Source organism: Triticum aestivum, chromosome 4B (assembly GCF_018294505.1).
Source record: "Triticum aestivum cultivar Chinese Spring chromosome 4B, IWGSC CS RefSeq v2.1, whole genome shotgun sequence".
Classification (NCBI taxonomy): domain Eukaryota; kingdom Viridiplantae; phylum Streptophyta; class Magnoliopsida; order Poales; family Poaceae; genus Triticum; species Triticum aestivum.
In genome coordinates, this window is record NC_057804.1 from 13978413 (window position 1) to 13997696 (window position 19284).

At 49.0% G+C, this 19284-nt stretch overlaps 1 protein-coding gene and 1 long non-coding RNA gene across 2 annotated transcripts; both read left to right on the top strand.

The window, feature by feature from the left end:
* The first annotated feature begins 11436 nt into the window (after nt 1-11436).
* On the top strand, nt 11437-12886 carry LOC123090594 (uncharacterized). Its single transcript, XR_006442474.1, has 2 exons — nt 11437-11809; nt 12380-12886. It is a non-coding gene; the product is annotated as an uncharacterized lncRNA (long non-coding RNA).
* Nucleotides 12887-15577: 2691 nt separating this feature from the next.
* On the top strand, nt 15578-17223 carry LOC123090593 (proline-rich receptor-like protein kinase PERK2). The gene has a single exon (XM_044511912.1). It carries the CDS (start codon nt 15599-15601, stop codon nt 17051-17053), a length of 1455 nt encoding a protein of 484 aa, XP_044367847.1. The 5' UTR covers nt 15578-15598; the 3' UTR covers nt 17054-17223.
* The last annotated feature ends 2061 nt before the right edge of the window (nt 17224-19284 follow it).

The following is a 19284-nucleotide window of genomic DNA, read 5'->3' on the forward strand; positions in this document are numbered from 1 at the left end:
AAAACTTTTTGAGTAGATGCGCAACCAACTCTTCTTAACTCGCCAACTGCCATGTCACACCACTAGCAAAAGTAACTCTTTTTTCCCGAGTTGGAAGAAAGTAACTTGTTGGTGAGTTAGTGGTCGTGGTACTGGCTTTATTAATTTTATTACTCCGATCGGTCCAAGTTAATTGATGCAACCTCTATATAATGTTGTATAGAGTCTATACAATGTTGTATAGAGGTTGCGTCAATTAATTCGGATCGGAGGGAGTAGTAGTTTGGATGGTTGCTGCTGATTTCATCAGAACAACTCAAGCCAGTAAGGTCTACTGGAAGTCTGAAACCCACATCATGACATTAGCTTTTTAGTGCCCTGGTGATCATGCCACCAATCTGACAGATGGATGGATGGTACATAATTTTTACGCTATGCCTATGCGGCCATCATTCTTTACCGTTTTCAATTCTGAAAAGCAAAGTCGTCGTCGTTGGTGCTGCTGAGGTCGCCGCGCGTGCATGATTAAAACTAGCTCAAGTAGACTTTGACCCTGAAGCGACAGGTCTTCCGTTCTCTGAATAAGGTGTCCACCGAGAGGACTGAAATTTCATCTGAATTTTGACTACGGCTCAACCAAGATGACGAAACTTGAAACTCTGTCATGACTGGTCCCAGCTTCAGGTATGAATGAATTGAATTTCTACTACTACCTCCGTCCCGGTGTATAAGTCATTCGCGTAGTTCTAGGTCGATAATTTAAATATCTAAATATGTATTATATGTGACAAAAAATATATATTTAGAAACTACATCTGCGTGGACATCTAGTGATATACTTTTCATGACATATAACACATATTTAATTCCTCAAATCGATGACCTAGAACTACGCGAATGACTTATACACCCGGACGGAGGGAGTACTTTGCATGCTGTAAGGTTGTGGTACAGCACATATCGCTGGTTTAAGTCATGTTGAAAGTTCAGCAAAAAATCATGATGGACATAATTAAAGCTGCTTTGGAAGAAAGATCGACGGTTCATGATTCCCCAGCAAATGCATCGATTCCAGAGCTTTGGGCGGCGACGTGGATCGACATGATCGTCACACTGGAGAGTGGCCGCGAAGCAGAAGGTCATTACGGGCGATTTCCTAGAGTTGAAGCTCTACTTGGTGATGAGGAATTCGCATCTGCTTTTCAAGTATGTTCCTCGAGCAGGCACCCACGACGATTCGGTTCGTATGTTGCCGCTTGACAAAAGCAGAAGCAGAGGGTGTTTTCAGTGATTGGAGCACGGGAAAGGAGAATGTAGATGTACTTCCTCCGTTCGGAATTACTTGTCGTAGAATTGGATGTATCTAGATGTATTTTAGTTCTAGATACATCCATTTCCGAGACAAGTAATTCCGAACGGAGGGAGTAGATTACAATGGCCGGGAGAATATATATATTCGCGCGGTCAGTATGTGGACGACATGTACTCCAGTGGATATATGCAACAAACACAGGAGAGGCAAAAGGGCAACGAAGAAAGGAGTCTGATTTGATGCTATATGAAGTTATGCTCATTGCACTTGCATTACATTCCTCTGTGCAATGATGCGTGGTTGCGAAACTGCTGCTGAAGCTTCGAGGACAATGATCGAGAAGACATGTAGAATCCGAAGTCGGTCAATCAACAATCAGATCATGTCCCCGCAAAAAAAAAAAAAGATAATGCGAAACAACTAAAAGCAATTGCTCGGTTTAGTGGATATTGGCCATGTACCATCATTAGTTCCATGTGTCCTCGCAATACTCGGTTAGATAGATATTCTCACTTAAATGCATTATAAAGAAAATGTATCTGAAAGAATGTAACAACAATATGATTTTTTTTTTCCGAGAAACTTTCGATCTGTTCATCTTCAATCATGCCAGTACAGCGAACCCCGGAAATAATAAAAATTACATCCAAATTTGTAGACCACCTAGCGACGACTACAAGCACTGAAGCGAGCCGAGGGCGCGCCGCTGTCATCGCCCCTCCCACGCTGGAGCCGGGCGCAACTTGTGGTAGTAGATAGTCAGAAAGTCATGGTGTAAGGCCCCATAGGACCAACACACCAGAAGAGCAACCGCCGCCGATGAAAAGAAGTTTAGATCAGAAGAATCCAACCTGAAGACACATGAACAAAGACCGGATCCGAGCAGATCCACCAAAGAGTACCACCGACCGAATCCTGCGAGATCCACCGGAGACACACCTCCACACACACACCCCCTCCGACAATGCTAAACGCACCACCGGGACGGGGACTAGGCGGGGAGAATCTTATTCCATCTTTAGGGAGCCGCCACCGTATCGTCTTTCAGAGTACGACACAAACTCTAACAAAACTTCAAAAAAAACACCTAAAAACGGAGCCCTCCCGCCGGCAAGGGCCGGGATCCATCGCGCACCCATGGCCATAAGGCCAAAGGAGACGTGGCAGATCGGCGGCGACGCCGACGGGAGACAGAAACCCTAGCCGCCTTTTCTTAGAAGGAGAGTCGTAGGCAGGAAAGACGCAATATGATTTTCTTTAAAAGACTACAATCGTAGATTCTCACAAACACACACATACACTCATGCGTATGAACGCACGCACATAGACCCTACCCTGTGAGCATCTCCGAGATACTGAGCCGACACAACATCCTGAGAGTTACGAAATCACATGCGCCTCGTAGTCGATGAGAACGTCTCCTCCCACTGAATGAACATTGAGAAAACCAAGAAAATACGAACACTGGTGCCAAGTCTAGGACTTGAACCCTGGTGGGCTGATTCAATCACAAGGAACCTAACCATCTGAGCTACCTTAGTTAGCAACAACAATTTAAGGATGAGTGAATGATTGGAAAGTTGATCCCGGATGCTCACGAGTGAACACAAAGTGTTTAGGAAAGACTAGTGTTGGTCGGTGAGGCCAGTCTAGATCCCAGGTGCAACGGCCAAGAATCAGTGAGTTTGGCCGGGGTGTTACAGTTGATATCATAGTCAACCTTCGCTATTACATGGGCGTGTGCGGGTCAGTGATGTATACATGTGGCACATGTGGATGTTGGCACTTACGCGCACAGACGTGTGACAAGAGGGAACATTTCTGCTGGGCCGTTGATGACATCGGTTCCTTTGAGTGGGTGTATGTGATATCCCGTCTTAATAGGAATGATACACTACTCATATCAATAAGGTGCACCTTCTTTTCCAGTGGCCCGTCCAGTACGCAGGAAAGCATAGTGTTGCTCTGCGGGGCCAGTCTAGATCACATATGCAACAGCTAGGAAACGGTGGGTTTGGCCGGGGCGTTACACCCCATCTTATTCTGTATATTTGTCTTTATACCATTCATGGCCTAATTGCTACGGCGACCCGAGTAGATGGGACACAATAGTTTCGGCCCAACAATGGTAAGGTTAGGAATATGTTTAGATTCGTGTCCAATTGGTGGTGGCAAGACGATGCGTCGGCGTCGGCATGGAAAACGGCTCCCTGCCTCGTCCTCTTTCTGGGGGTGCTTCTTCGTATTGTCGGAGGCGTGTGGAGGATTGTGTGTCTCCGATCAGGTCTTTAGGTGTTGCTTTTTTTTCTACAGGCTTTGAGTAAATAGATAAAACTACCACATTACATGCTAGGGTTACATAAAACCACCACTTTCTTTAATTTCTCAAAAATCTACCACAAAATTGGTTAGCTGTACTATTATGCCATACCATTAATATATGGCCCACATCTTTCTTTCATGAAAGTTGTTGGGGCTCGTGCTACAACACGTTGTATGCTTGTAGCATGCTTCTCTTCTCTCTCCTATCCCATCTTCTCCAACTAGTCATAAATATGATGTGACATCTCTTAGAGCCCGCCTACGTCACTCTATTATATTTGCTCTTATAGTACAGAGAAAGATGGTGCATATTTGTTTATGTCGTTTAATTTTGAAGCCTTTAAGCATTGGTGAAAAAGTTTGTGCATGATGCCCCATGAAGACAGAGTTTGAAAGTTGGATGAAAACAATGAAATAATTTAACGCTCATGCAGGTGGACCAAATAGCGCTCACACCATATTAGGCTGGTTGTAATGGGGAGTATCAGATACTAGTATCATGCATATGATACTAGTGTATGATACTACATCCCTAATGCAAAGTATCATATGTTGGTACTATAGAGTACTACATTTATTGTCATGCATGACACAAAGTAGCACGTCATTTAATATGATACGGTATCATGATATGATACTCAAGCATCTCTTTCTTCATTTAATTCTATGCCATCTCATCAAAATTGCTTAGTTGGCATACATGATACTACCTATGATACTACCATTACGGGCAACCTTATTGATGTGATGAAATGAAGTCCCTTTTTTTTTAATAAAGTGCATTTCGTTCAAATGTTATATGGAATTGATACAACTACAAATCATGAATTTCTAGCTTATAATAATTTGAGTTGTCTTGCTCTCAGGTAGGTTCAAACTAGACTAAATTTGATATTTTTTATCGGTTTACCACCTCATTAGACTTTTCACTGACACTACCGGTGGCAACACCATCAATTAGGCCATGAATGATCGATATAAAGACAAATATACGGAATAAGATGTTCAAATATACGGAATAAGATGGTAGATGATTGACTAAATAATCTGATATTCTACTTTGTTCAGCGTGATATATTAACCAAAAATAGTGACAAGTAGATCATGGTGCATGTTCATGCCTTGAAGGACCGTCGAGGCAACCTACCTCGACAACGTCGTGTACATTGTACTATTAGTGGATGAGCTATGTAATCTCGAGTATGACCAGTTATGGTCGTGTTTTCTTTTTATTTGTCTTATTTTCTGGCATTCGATGACTTGAACTTATTTCATGTTTAACAAAATAGTTGTATGCATCTTGTGATGCAGAGACAGGGTACTCCCCCTTTATTTAAGCAAAAAATAATACTATTACAATAATCTTATCAAATGGTAGAACAGCTATCAAACTTACCCTAGGATCTTCATTCATGATTTTTCTATTCCTACGTTGTAAGTCTCGCTTGGAACGGTTGTAAGTCACCAATTTTTTTGGACACAATACAGATGCAACTCATATATATACGCGCATACTCTCGCTTCTATGAACGCACACACGCACACCCTACCTCTATGAGCACCTTCGAGAGACCGAGACGACATTTCATCTTTAGATTTTACGAAATCACCGTAGGCGCCTCGTAGCCGACGGTAATGTCCTGTAAATAAATATAGGATAAATGTAAGCACCAGGACTTGAACTCCAATGAGCTAGGGATACCACTGTCCATCTAACCATTCAACCATAGATTGGTTCACCATTGATGAGGATGGAGGCCGAAATGAGACCATTTCATTTCTTTTTGATTTAGTTTCTCGACCAAACACGAGCCAAGATATTTTGCCTTGCATCACGGGTTAAGACAGTCGGTCAGTCAGCCAAAAGATCAACTGATTCGCGCGCACTTATTGGGCATCACCGGCTATCTGGACTAGGAAATGCAACTGGTCGCGTGTTCATGTGGACAGGCATCGCCTCCATGCATCTCCATGGATGGATGGATGGGCAGAGCGGCAAGGCATTACTCCCGTGAAAGTGCCAGGGACGTACGAAAACGAAAGGTACTCCCTCCGTAAACTAATATAAAAGCATTTAGATCACTATTTTAGTTATCTAAACGCTCTTATATTAGTTTACAGAGGAAGTACTTAATAACTGGGACGCTCTAGGCTGTAGCTGGGTCTCGCCTCACCTGCACGGCATGAGCTTCCCTCGTCTTCTGACGCCCAATTTATGCAACGCAATCTCGCGACGGTTTAGTTAAATCACTGTCACTGATCGCAATCCGTCACGTCACGAGACCCGCGTGGCTGTTGTGGCGGAGACTAAGGACGTCTCCAACGCTATCCCTTAAAACGGATACACTATCCATCCGGGAAGCATGTTCGGATGTGTTGCATATATGATACAGAAGCCGATCACCCAAGCATATGTCTTAAATGTTTGCGTCAAATTACTCTCTCCGTCTTTTTAGCCTGCATATAAGATTTGGTCAAAGTCAAACTTTATAAAGTTTGACCAACTTTGTAGAAGAAAATATCAACTTTTACAATACTAAAACTATATGGTATGCAAAGTAATTTCATGATGCATCTAACAATATTGATTTCATATTATGAATCTTGATATATTTTTTCTACAAACTTAGTCAAAGTTAACAAAGCTTGACTTTGATCAAATCTTATATGCAGACTAAAAAAATGAAACAGAGAGAGTACTAGTGAAGCAAATTAATAGCATTTGTGCTTTCCTCTTTTTTTTTGCGAGAAAATTTCCGATCTATTCATCTTCAATCATGGCAGTACAACGAATACCAGAAATAATAGAAATTACATCCAGATCCGTAGACCACCTAGCGACGACTACCAGCACTGAAGCGAGCCGAAGGCACGCCGTCGTCATCGCCCCTCCATCGCCGGAGTCGGACACAACTTGTTGTAGTAGACAGTCGGGAAGTCGTCGTGCTAAGGCCCCGTAGGACCAGCGCACCAGAACAGCAACCGCCGCAGATGAAGAATGACGTAGATCAGAAAAATCCAATCCGAAGACACACGAACGTAGACGAACAACGACGAGATCCGAGCAAATCCACCAAAGATAGATCCACCGGAGACACACCTCCACACGTCCACCAACGATGCTAGACGCATCGCGCTTTCCTCTTAATAGCCATCTACACGCAGTATATGCTTTCCGCCAACAGCACAGGCTCAAAGATCATGAAAATTCCTAGTGAAGATCATGCACAAATGCTTTCCGCCAACAGCCATGAATATCATGCAAATTACTGCTGAAGCACAAGATCATGCACACGTAGTATACTACTTCTGCCAAATTACTAGTGAAGAATTTGTGTTTTTCATCGATAACCATATTTAATCAGGACGGCTTCCGCGGGGCTCCGTTATTGTCAAGGTTAAGGCCGAGGCCGTCCTTCGAGGATGGCGGGTGCAAAGCACTTGAGTTCTTTGATGCCATGAGAGTAAAAATGATGTAACCCGAGTGATCATGTTTTTCTTTTCAACCGGTCACTTTGTAATGTCACCGACTTAATTTGTCTTTGGCGGGAAATACACCACCTTCCTGTTATAAAAGGTCTTCTTATTAACTCATGATGATGCACAATGAGCATATATCAGGCTTCTGCATAACTAGAAAGCACATAATCAACACCAACACACAATCAACACCAACGCGCATGCACAAAGGATTACATCGGCAAAAAGCAAAGTTAAAGAAGACCAATGTTGTGCCCAAGTGGAGGAAAAGCAAGAAGGAAAGGAAACAAGAGCAAGTTTATCCTCGTCGAGCAGTTGTAGCCACCAAAAATGATGTAAATGCATATGGTCTAGACATGATATCCATGCAGGTTGTAAAACATGTGCACATCAAGCAAATAGGGAGTCCCCCAATGTTGAGCGGAGCCATCGCAGGGCGGGAGGAGACGACACCACCAAAATCCTACCTTAGAGACGGTCTGGCAATTCCACGCTTCCATCACAAGTGTCCATCGGTGGTATATCTAGGCACACCAGACAATACATCACGAGTTGTCACTGTCCCGCGAAGGCCACGATTATAACCAGCAAACTGCCCCGCATTCGTAACACGACGTCTCAATGAAGGATCACCTCTGCCCGCCGCCACGATTCGCCTCAATGCCTCATCCACCCAAAATAGGGCATCAGCCGCAACGGGAACCTGCCATCATCCACTGGTCCTCCGAGCATCTACAGCCAAACCTCTCAAACCCACCTTATACGCCCGGTGGGCCGCCCAATCACTATTCGGTCACGATTTTTTGACCAAGACGGGCCTCTCAAACGACCCCCAAACGCCCAGGCTGACCGGCACCCCTCCCCCATATCCAGCCCAAATATGGGGCGGATATGGGGGCGCCCGGGCACGCCCGCCATGCCGTCCTGACGGTGTGGCTCTACATAGACTCGCCGGGAAACACGATAGTCCGACGGGCGCCTCAACCGTCGTCGTGGTGTGAACGCCGCGTGGCGCCGCTCTGGCTCCCCGCCCGAGGCCGTAGCCGGCTATTTGAGCCTGCCGGCGCCCCCAACCCTAGCACATCCGCCTCTTCCCTTCCTCCACCGCATCTTGAGCCCGTTAGCCATGCCCCCACGCCGCCGCTACTACACGATCCAGCACCGCCTCTTCCTCCTTAAGCAGGTTCGGATCCGTAGGGAAGCGGGGCTACCTCTGAAACTGGAGGAGGATTTCAAGGAGGTGGTGGAGGAGGTGCCAGCGGAGAAGGAAGAGGAGGAGGAGCAGGAGCCGGCTGACGAGGGAGAGGAAGAGGAGCAGGAGCCAACGGACGAGGAAGAGGAGAAGGAGCAGAAGCCGGCGGACAATGAAGAGGAGGAGGAGGAGCAGCCGGCGGAGGGGGCGCCGCCGCTCGATGTGGGGGAGGAGGAGGCGTCGGCGATGGAGGAGGACGTGGATGTGTGGCCGGAGCAGCACGCCATCCTGAACTCCATCCTCTCGGAGTCGGTTGCGGAGGCCAGGCGTCGCCGTCGGCAACAGATGGAGACGGCGCAGGCGACTCAGGCCATCTCGGACAATGACGAAATTTGAGTAGTATACGTAGTACGTACCTATATATTCTACATGCTTTTGTATGGATTTAGGGGATGAATATGAGAGAGTTGTATGTGGAAAAGGAAATATGAGGCGTGCCCGGTCGTGTCAGCAGGCGTTTGCGAGGTCGGATTTGCCAAGTCCGGTTTTAGATGCTCTAAGCAATGCAGGTCCAAAATAATACTCCCAGGAGAGAGAAATGACACCATTGACGTCACCGTTCGATCACTAGGGCTTAGGGTTTCCGTCGAAGCAGCAGACAGGTAGGCGAGAATGGTACCGACAACTCCTTCAACAAGATGACAACGCCCAAAGGAGTCGCCGCCGTCGGGCAGGAAAATCCAAGCACGACTTTCGCCATCCTTCTCGCCACAGCCGAACAATCCGTCTTGTGACACATCGGCCGAGACAGAGCCACGCTACCATCGCATGCAGCGGGCTAGCCACAAGCCGCTCCACCACCCACCGAGTCAAGCGGCCACGCGTCAGACTGCCACTTGCCAAGCCCGCCACCGCATGCATCGGAGCACCGCCGACCGCCACCGAGATCCACCACCCGTTGGCCCCGAGGTGCCGCGAGAAAGGTCCCCGCTGTCGCCGTCGGCCGCACGAGCTTCACCTTGCGACTTCCAGCCGCGGTGGCGCTTAGGGTTTGAGGGGGAACCCCGCGTCGCCCTAACCAAGGACGACGCAAGGGATGGTGTGCAAGCTCGCACACCCCGAGGATGGAATTTAAACCGATTAATTCAGGGGTGTCGTACCGTGTTTTGGCGTGTACTAGTACAAATGCCCGTGTGTTGCAACGGGCAGAAAAATTCGTAAAGCTTGCTCTGTGTGCCATTACACGACATTTCATATATGTCGTTCTGATTAACATCGGTAATAAGATTACACTATTATCGCTTTTTGAAGCATGAAGTGTGGACGTGAAGAAACCACCTTAATGTCTTTCATCTGATGGAAGAGTAGTGGTGCATGAAATAGTCTATCAATTGGTTTTATTTTTTGCTTTTCAAAAAACACAAACATTAATTTATTTTTTGAAAATGTGAACAATTTATAATTTTTGATTTTTTAGAACTAAAACATGTTTTCAAGACAAACATTTTTAACACATAGTTTTTTAATCAATTATTAATATTTGTTAATTTTTGTGAACAATTTTAAATGTTTTGAAAAGGGACATTTCTGGGGGAATTTTGAGAATTTTTTAAAAGGCGTGAATATATTATAGAAATGTGGATTCTTTGAAAGGGAAAACAAACTGAAACACTCTTTATCTTAAAAAAAAAAAAAACACACACACCATGTCCGCGGTTAAGAAAAAAAAGATGGTATCTGCACCATGAAGCATCAAGTTGAGAAAGTTCGTAGGGATGTCCTTTGTTGGCGCCTCCTTCAACTTAGCACTATCATTGGGTGGAAGAGGAGTGGTGTGTCTGTTTTTAGTGGGATATACAGAGGGTCAAACTCATTTGCATTGATAGTGAGACGTTTGAGGTGACTTTATCAATCTGAAGACCCGTCGGCTGAGTCTCTCTAGGGTGAGTGTGTATGTATGTTTGTGAGTGCCTATCGTTTGTACGTGTTTTTCAAAATAAGATTTCCTTTAGCCTTTGTATGCTGCAATTTAATGCGTTGTGCATTGCACCGTAAAAAAAGAAGCATCACATTTTTAGTGACTCATTCATGATGACACTTTTCATGTTCGACGCTGTGGTTGGTGTCCACAATTCAAAAAATTGATGAAGCCGCATCCATGTCTTTGACAGCGTCTCCTTCGGCATTGTACCAGCACCAAACGAAAGAATTGTGGTGCATTGAAGTAGGATTGTTTATATAAAATTTGTTTGTTAATATTCAAAAGCAAACAGGTTCACGAAAAGGAAGTTCCTCGCTCTGCTGACGGCCGAGTCGACGGTCTCCTCCCTCTCCGATTGCGGCTGGAGAGTGTGGGGGGGGGCTTGGATCTGTGCCTGACGCGTGTAGATAGTAGGGTAGTGGTCTCCGGCGGTGCTAGTGAGGTGGTGGTGCTGGCGTCGTGGTGGAATAAGGTTGTTGGAGTTTGATCCCCATCCTGGCGAGGTCCTATGTGGCGGAGTCGGCGAGCTTCCGACATGGTTTCCTCCTTGATCAGTTGGTCTGGTGAGGTTTGGTTCTCCTGGTGTGGTCTTCATGGAGGAGGTGATAGCCGGATGTGGGAAATTTGGTCCCCTGCTTCTCTCTTTGTCGTGGTAAGGTGGTTCCTCACCTTGCCATGGGGAGTTGGGTGTGATGTGGCGATGCATCGTTGGATGCCGACGGCACATTTCGTCGTATCTTCAGGTGTTGTTTGTGGACCTCTGAACTATGTTTCTACCAGCGTGGTCAAGTGATGGCCGTTCTTCCTTCTTCTGGCTGTTGGTTTTCGACCGAGGCTGGTGACTTCTCGTCCGTGTTTTAGTCCGTTTGCAGGTTTCAAGATCGCGCTGGCTATGTGTGGGAGCGGCGGCAACGACAGCAGTGGCGCGCCCTCAACCTGCGTGGTCAGCTCCTCAGGGATCTGTTTGTAATTTTCATTCTTGTGGGGGTGCTTTGTACCATTGGCTTATTTCAATATAGTTCGGAGGTATTTTCCGCAAAAGAAAGAGCAAACAGGTTTAGTATTTTTTTTAGGAAATGTTGGTTGTTTTTTGTTTGCAAGATTATATTCCGTTCCTTTTTTAAGTCACTGATCTAAAACGCCTCTTCCTGTCATCACGTGTCCTGCGGCGCGACGCCTTATCTTCCTCCCCCTCGTTCCCCACCGCTGAAATCTTATCCTCTCGACCTCTCGCCCCGTTTCTTCCTCTTTCCCCCCTCCCTCTCACTTTCCTCTTCTTCATTCGCCAGGCAACTGTGTCGACGGGAGACGATGCACGGCAGTGTGTCTTGCTACGAGAAGCTTCCGTCGTCCGGGCGCGCTCCGATGCTGCCGAAGGAGGCGCTGTCGTGCTCACCTGCGCGCGCAAGCTGCGGGTTTTTTGCAAGGCAGGGGCTCGCTGCTGCTAGCCCGCACGAGCTGGCTCCAAGGGCCAGGCGCTACAACTTGAGGAGCTCGAAGCCGACTACCTGTTGTGGCTCTCCGGAGTTACTCATGCGACGTGGTGAGTGATGTTTTGGTGGCTGGAGACGCTGTGCATGTGGGGATGAAAGTGATCTTGTGGTTCTGTCATCAGTGAATCTAGTAGCCCAAATCATACACATTTTCTATTTCTCAAGGGGCCGTCCGTCCTCCTGCTGATTGGATTGTGCTTCTTCGTTCTGTTCCCTTCTTCCTCTGGTTGTTGATGCCTCAAGCAGCCGCTACCGATTGTGTGCTTGTAGTTGTTTCTTCAGTTCCATTCCTCTGCTTGTTGATGCCTCAAGCAGTTGGTGTATATAAATTGATCCTATTGATTACAAAGGAGCGAGGTGATACTATTTTTTCTGATAATAAACCTACTTTTACAGCAAAGCCACGCAACCACAGTCGTTTCTATTCTTCCCCATTCGCAAATCCCCCCTTCTTCCCACTCCAGCAGCCCGGCCTTCCTGCCTCCGACCGCGCTTGGATAGGAGCTCTAGCTATGCCACGAGCAGGCCATCCCAGCAGCTGCCGCCGCCCCTTTGTCCTTCTCTCTCTAGGCTTTTTCCTTCTCCTTCTTCTCTTTGTCACTCTTCTTTGTCTTCTACAGGGAAGGAAGTCGCCATGGAACAACCCCGCCGCCTTGGAGCTCGCCCCGCCTCCGGCCCACCACCTCTCCGTCGGCCTCGTGCTCCTCCGCCTCGATCCGCCCGCCCCGCCGCTGGATCCACGTCGGAGCCACCGTATCCGCCGCCCAGACCACCAACCAAGAGTTGCATCTTGCGTGTCCTGCGGCCGGGAGGAGGACGACCGAGAGGAGTGCCCATTCATCCGCCGCCTTGGAGCTCGCCCTCCCTTCGGGCCGCCACCTCTCCGTCGGCCTCGATCCGTCCGCCCTGCCGCCCAGACCACCAACCAAGCGGCGCCTCTTGCCTGTCCTGTGGTCGCAGGTCGAATAATAAAAACTGCAGGGTCCTTTATGTTAAAATGAATCATTTTTTCGGATTAGCCACTTAAAAATAGGACCGTGGGTTGAATTCTCAGAAACATATGTACTTTTATGCAAAATCGCTAGCAGCGATGACAGACGACAGAAACCCAACTTTCTTTAGTATTAGGTAAAGATACTGCTTTTCTAGCTAACGAGCCACGCACCATGTTAGGGAGATCCAACACGGTCGCGACAGGATCATGTCGTTAAGCAACGAATGATTCGCCGTACACAAGTACAAAGCACTACGAGCTTAAAAAATTGGAGATGATATATATAATATAATAGACGATGTTCCGTTGTCGATAACCATACAGTAGGGCACTATGCTAACTACACAAATCCACATCGAATAATTAACGAGATCGCGAGGCACATATGTCAACAAGATCCTCTTGGAAAACAAGAACGGAGCACTAGTATTTTACTTCCACGTGCAACCATGTGATTGCCCCTGTCTTTTTCTTTGTACTCCCTCCCTTCCAAAATAAGTGTCTTGAGCTTAATACAAATTTGTACTAGAGCTAGTACAAAGTTGAGACACTTAATTTGGGACGGAGGAGTATGTTCTTTCAAAAGAATCAATGTTAAGTTGCTTCGAGATCATGAGTAGAGCGTATTTTGTACGTGATGTTGTATTATTTATGGATGGTACTTTGTGTCGGTCGACCGGACCAGACGTGAGATTGATCGCCACATGAGCCGTTTGATACAGTTGCCTCTGGCCGTTGATCCTACTTCCCCTCACCTCCGCTCTCTTTGCTTCCTCTCTCACAAGTCACAACACCCCTCCTCACCGACCCCCTCCACCCTCCTCTCTAGCAACAACACCCCATCCCCCCTCATCCTGACCCCCTCCCGCAAGGCGACCACCGTCATCTAGCTCCTTTTGGAAAACAAGAACCAATATTTTACTTACACGTGAAAGCATGTAATGTTTTTTCTTGTTCTTCCAAAAAGAACTTAAGGTTTTGTCGTCCAGCCCAATTGCCATTACCTTTTACCTTTTTAAAAAATATTGTGTTTTTGCCATGTTGTGGGAAAAATAAATAGAATTACCAAAAAAAATCAGAAAGAAGAGTAAAACACACAAAATCACCATCATGCATCCGAGTAAATTATGAAAATGGTAGTTGCTATCATGGCGAAACAAATTTTAAGATTCCTTGTTTCTCTTACCACATGGAAATTTTAAAAGAAGACAGTGCCATGAGAAATGCATCTTATGTTGCGGTGATCCATATTTTGTAGTTGCCATGGCAAAACAAATTTGAAGATACCATGGCAAAAAAAAAACATCTTAAGTACCATGTCAACATTCTTCGAATTGAAAAATGGCAAGACAAAGCAAAAGTTGCTATCATGGGGACATAAGATTTTAGTTGTCATGGCAACACATCTTTAAAATTAAGAAAATTGCATATGCTCTTAATTGCCATGCCAACACATCATGACAACATATCCTTTAAGTTGCCATGCATTTACTGATAAAAAACAAAATTATAGTGGGTTTGTAATCATAAAATCTATTCTACCTCTCCAAGGACATTACATGGCAATCTGAGAAAATTAAAATGAAAAATGGAACAAAGGGGTCATGCAACATATGAAGCAAAGTGGGTATCATCAGATGCAGAGCATTGTTGGATTTGGCAGCATCTTGTGGCTAAAAAATGAGATGGGGCTTCATGATGCGGCAAACAAATTAGCAAGCAGCAATGCATGGGAACGAGGGAGTGAGGTGCTACCTGCAGGTAACGGAGCCAACACTAGCAAGGAGGCCCTGCGCAGGCCCGCGCACCACGGAGACGCTCCCCCAACGTGCTCGAGCCGCTCTCCTCACTGTCGTTGCTCGATCTCGAGCACCCCGCCTGCCGAGGTACCCCCCCCCCTCCCTGGTTGTCGCGTCCAACCTCCCCTTCATCTCCCCGCAACACTGCAACCTACTGACCGCCATTGCCGATGACTTCTTCCACCGCAGGGACCAAGCGTTAGCCACATATAACCCGCTACACTGCCTTGCTGCTTTTGTCACTGGAGCTCCTTTCGCTGTGCGCCGCCGACGGGTCTGAGGGCGGCCTCGCCAGATCCGCCGATTCATCGCCTTCCCGAGCTCCACCGCCAGCCGCCTACATTGATCCCGGCTAGGATCTCACGTGGCACGGGTGAGCAAGTGTTTATCGGCCACCAACATCTCTCTCTCTCACACACACACTAGCAATGAGAGAAAAGTGAGTGAGATTTTCCTTTTTGAATTGGAAAGTGAGTGAATTTGAGAGTGAAGGGATAAGGATAGAGGAAAAAGGAGACGAGCTCGTTCCCTGTGGTTGATACACAACAAAAGTGTTTCTTTTATGAGGGGGCACTCGCACTTGCGCTCAGATTCGTATAGAGCATTTGATGGCAGCTAATGCATTTGCTCCGAATTGCTATAAATCTAGCGTCAGATTTATAACATTTGGGTTCTCCCTTTTGATATTTTTTTTAATTCTATCTCCGGTTTTCTTAAGAAACATCTTAATTGTCCTATTTTTATTGACTTGCCAAATAAAATCATGTTTTCACTGGCAAAGCCAACAAGTGCTTACCAAAATAAGCGTGTATATCAAATAAATCCCTAGAATTTATTTTGACAGGTAAATCGCGGGCGTAATCGTGTGAGATAAGAACAGCCTTCGTCCAGAATGAACTGTCGCTCAAACGAGTGTATCTAGATGACCCAAAAAATACAGCATATGCCAAACAGCTACTCCTTTTCTTCCGTTGCAAAAACAGGTAAACACACCTCCCATTCTTAGACCAGAAGCCAACAAGAAACGCACGGAAAACAAAACAAAAATGTTCCCTCCCTCCCACTTCCTCTTCCTTCCTATTCCAACTCCCCCCAAAAAAAGGTCACCAACCCAGAGCACCCGGAGCACCACCAAACGCCGGCCGGACGCAGAGGCAGGCAGCGGCAGAGGCCCGGCGCCCTTCCATGCTCGCCGGCGCCGGCCGCCGCTGATGCCCAGCCCGCCCAAGGACCGCCCCGCCGGCCGCCTCGGCCGCCTCATCTCCGCGCTCCGCCCCGCGCGCGCCGGCCCGCTCCCCGTCCAGACCGGCTTCCCCACCTCCCTCGCCGACCTCTTCGTCAAGAACCATGGCCGCCTCAAGAAGCAGCAGGGGCCCTCCTCCGGCAGGCGCAAGAGGCGCGGCGCTCCCCCCTTGCCTTCCCCGGTGCCCTCTCCCCCGCCTCCCTCTCCTCCACCGCCGTCGCCCCCGCCGGCCGCCGTCTCCCCGCCGTCGGCCCAGCCAGGGCCCGATCCTCCGCGGGCGGAGCCCGTCTGCCGCCCCGGAGGCCAAGCCGCCGGCCTCGGATTGGGGTTCCTCGCGCTCGTCGGCGTGGCGTCCCTCGCCCTCCTCGTGATCTGGAGCAGGAAGGTGGTTGCGGCCGTCACCGTCGCCGCCTTCTCGCTCTTCCTGCTGGAATCCGTCAGGGCGTCCTCGCTTCGACGGCGGCCCCGGCCCCCGGCGCCCACCACGGAGCTGGATATCGACGGGCGCGGCTACGTCTCGCCGATCCGGGAGCTGGAGGCGGAGCCGGAGCCGCTGGGATCGAGCTTCTCCGACTCCGGCAGGGGGTTCAGCGCCTCCACCCTCGGCATTGACGAGAGGAGCGAGGCCGGCGAGGATTCGTGCGTTTGGGAGCCGAAGCCGAGGAAGAGGTCGCCGTGGAGGAAGCTGATCCCCCGAAAATTGCAGAGAGGCCGGAAGGTTGCCAAGGACTCGGGCTCCCTGTCAAGTTCTTTCCGGTCAAGTTCCTTCCGCAGCGAGGTCAGCCTAGCGGATTCAACGGTCGGCGGCAATGCAATTGCCAGGGCGACGGATCCCCCGGACTCTCGCCGCGGCAGACGCAGCCAAGCGAATGCCAAGGGGGAGACCGCCGCTGCCAGATCGCGGGACTCATCGGGCCGTCTCCGCCTTGGCATCATGGGCGACGGCGACGGCGCCGGCATCAAATCCGCTGATTCATCGGGCCCTCTCCGCGGCATGGGCGGCGCCGAGGTGCGCAACAACGGCGCTTCGATAGAAATCGAGGAGCCGGCCGGTGTCGCGGTGGCGGACGGCGTTGGCGTAGGACGAGGAGGAGGAGGAGGGTTTCCCTTGGCAGCTGTGACCGTGGTCGTCCTCGTAGGCTTGGTCGCCGGGCGGCTCCCGGCCGTGGCGCTCACCGTGCTGGTGTGCGCGGCGCTCCAGAGACTGCGGCGGGACGGGACGGTGGTGCCGGCTTGGGAGGGGAGGGGAGGCGGTTAGAGCTTTCCATGGCGGGCGTAGGAGGAGCCTCCCGATCCCAAGGTTGATGTATGTAAATTAGTGAGTGAGTGCCATTAAACAGCAGGAGTGAGTGAACGGTGGTACTATAATCCTTCCTTACTACATACTTGTTCTTAAGTTATTCAAAAGCTTGAGCGCATTCCGTGATCCCTGATGGTCTCTCCTCCGGCACCCTAGTGGAATTCAGCATCCAGTTCTTGTGCCATTCACCCGCCCGCACAAACGTCCATTCACGCCGCCAATGGCCGGCCGGGCTGGTCTCCGCCATGGCCACAGGGTGTTGGGACAGAGAGGACCAACTGGTCGAGTGCAGATGGCACATGCCCTGCAACCCCAACACGACGAGCAGAAACTTGGGCGTTTTAGCGAGAACGTAGAGCGAGACAAAGCGCAAGCTCCGTCCATATGGCTTCGTTGATCCGCGCCGGAAGAAAACAGCTTTGGATTCTTCCGTCGCTTGTCCCTTGTCCGTGGCTGGACCAGGCTACGAAAAGCGGCGGCAGGCACGGAGAGCAGAGCAGCAGGGCCATGGTTCCAAAGCGCGCGAGCGAGCGAGGAGGTTGGTGGATCACGAGGCCACCAACGGCATCCCTCGCTTTTCGCCACGTCTCGGCCCCTTCTCCTTCTCCCGTGGCCGAGCTCCGTCCGTCCGTCCATGGCGGCAGATCGCGTCTCGAATCGTTCGCTCCGGTGACAAAAGCGAGGAGCGGATGGATTCCCGTGATGCGCTCGATACGATTCCTCTCTGGCTAAATCAATCGGTAGCTTCCATTTGGACGGTCCAGCGGCTCTGAATCGTTCGTGCTCCCGGCCGGCCAGTCCACGATAGGGGAAGTGGCTGTCAGATGAGATCGTCGCGAGCGCCTTCTCCACGGCGTTGTTTATGCCGGTGATTGGGCTGGAATCCAGCGTCCGCCCGCCCGTCGTTGTCACGTTGCCGTGGCACTCCGGCGAAGGGCGAATGCCAAGACTCGTGTAAGTCAAGCAGTAAGTGGCGAGGCTTGTTTTGTTGGAAACTTTCACAAGTTTCTGCGGGGGAATTGATTCTCTGGTCAAAGTCTTGCCCCATTTTTTGTGCCGGTTTGATTCCGGCAGTCGGCACCTGGTGGGCCGGCCAAAAATTCGTTTCTAGTACAAACTCATCGCCAAAGGTTGCTATGTGTGAGTATAGTGTCCAGCTCTCTTCCTCTTCCCTTGTTCAGACTTTTGAAGCAACTAACTTAAGTATATGAGCTAAGAGGCTTTCAGTTCAAGACCCTGCCAATGTAGTATTAAAAAACGAAGCCGATGATTGCCACACGTGTGGCATCTAGTGGGGTTGTGCCGCACGCCGTGTGTGGCACGGAGACGACCCCGCCCGCACGATGGCGTCCGGGCGCACCCAGTCACAGCCCGCACGTCCGGTGTGTGGCACAATCGCCCACACGTCCGGGCGATCGAGCGCGCTGCCCGCACGACCTAACGTGCCCGTCGTCCCGGCCTGCCTTCCAACCCCATTCCGCCCTGCCGCCGTCGTCTCCTACCTCTCGATCCCCTACCTCCATCGTCTTCCTTCTCTGGTTGCCATGTCAACCAGACCAGATCTCTAGCGCCTCCCCACCCCCACCTCCACCGCCACCCCCACCCCCGCGACGACGAGCTAACAAGTCGATCTCCATTCTCCTCCTGTTTCTCGTCCTTCTTCTGTCCAGAAAAATGAAATTGCAGATTGCCCACGAACATGGCGACTAGATCCACGCTGTCATGACAAACACACCACGGATTTGTGTGTATTCAAATTTGCCCGCCAAAGTACACCAGATCTGCCATATTCTATCCTAGAGTTGAGCTAAACTTCTAGGTTGGGTTGGTGCGAGTAGTTGATGCATAAGAATACGTAGGAATCACTAAAAACAAGGGGGAAGAAAAGGAGGGATTTGGGTGGTGCATAGAGAGGGAGGAAAATAATTGCCACATGTTTCTGATGTTAGTTGCCACCTATCTTTGCCGTCAGCTGCCACAATATAGTGTTGTTAGTTGCCATCATATTATGTTCGATGTTGCCGTTGGTTCGAAAATGATAGTTGACATCCAGATTTTAGAAAAGAGAATGAAAGTACATGTCCTACTTGTCATGATGTGTTGGTTGTCTATGCAAGAAATGTGATAAGATTGCCGTGTTTTCTTGTATGTGCAAACAGAAAGAATGCATTTTGCGGATATTGATGCGT

Bases quoted from the DNA above. Each gene is read 5' to 3' on its own strand.
- LOC123090593 (XM_044511912.1), top strand. From the start codon at position 15,599: ATGTTCCCTCCCTCCCACTTCCTCTTCCTTCCTATTCCAACTCCCCCC.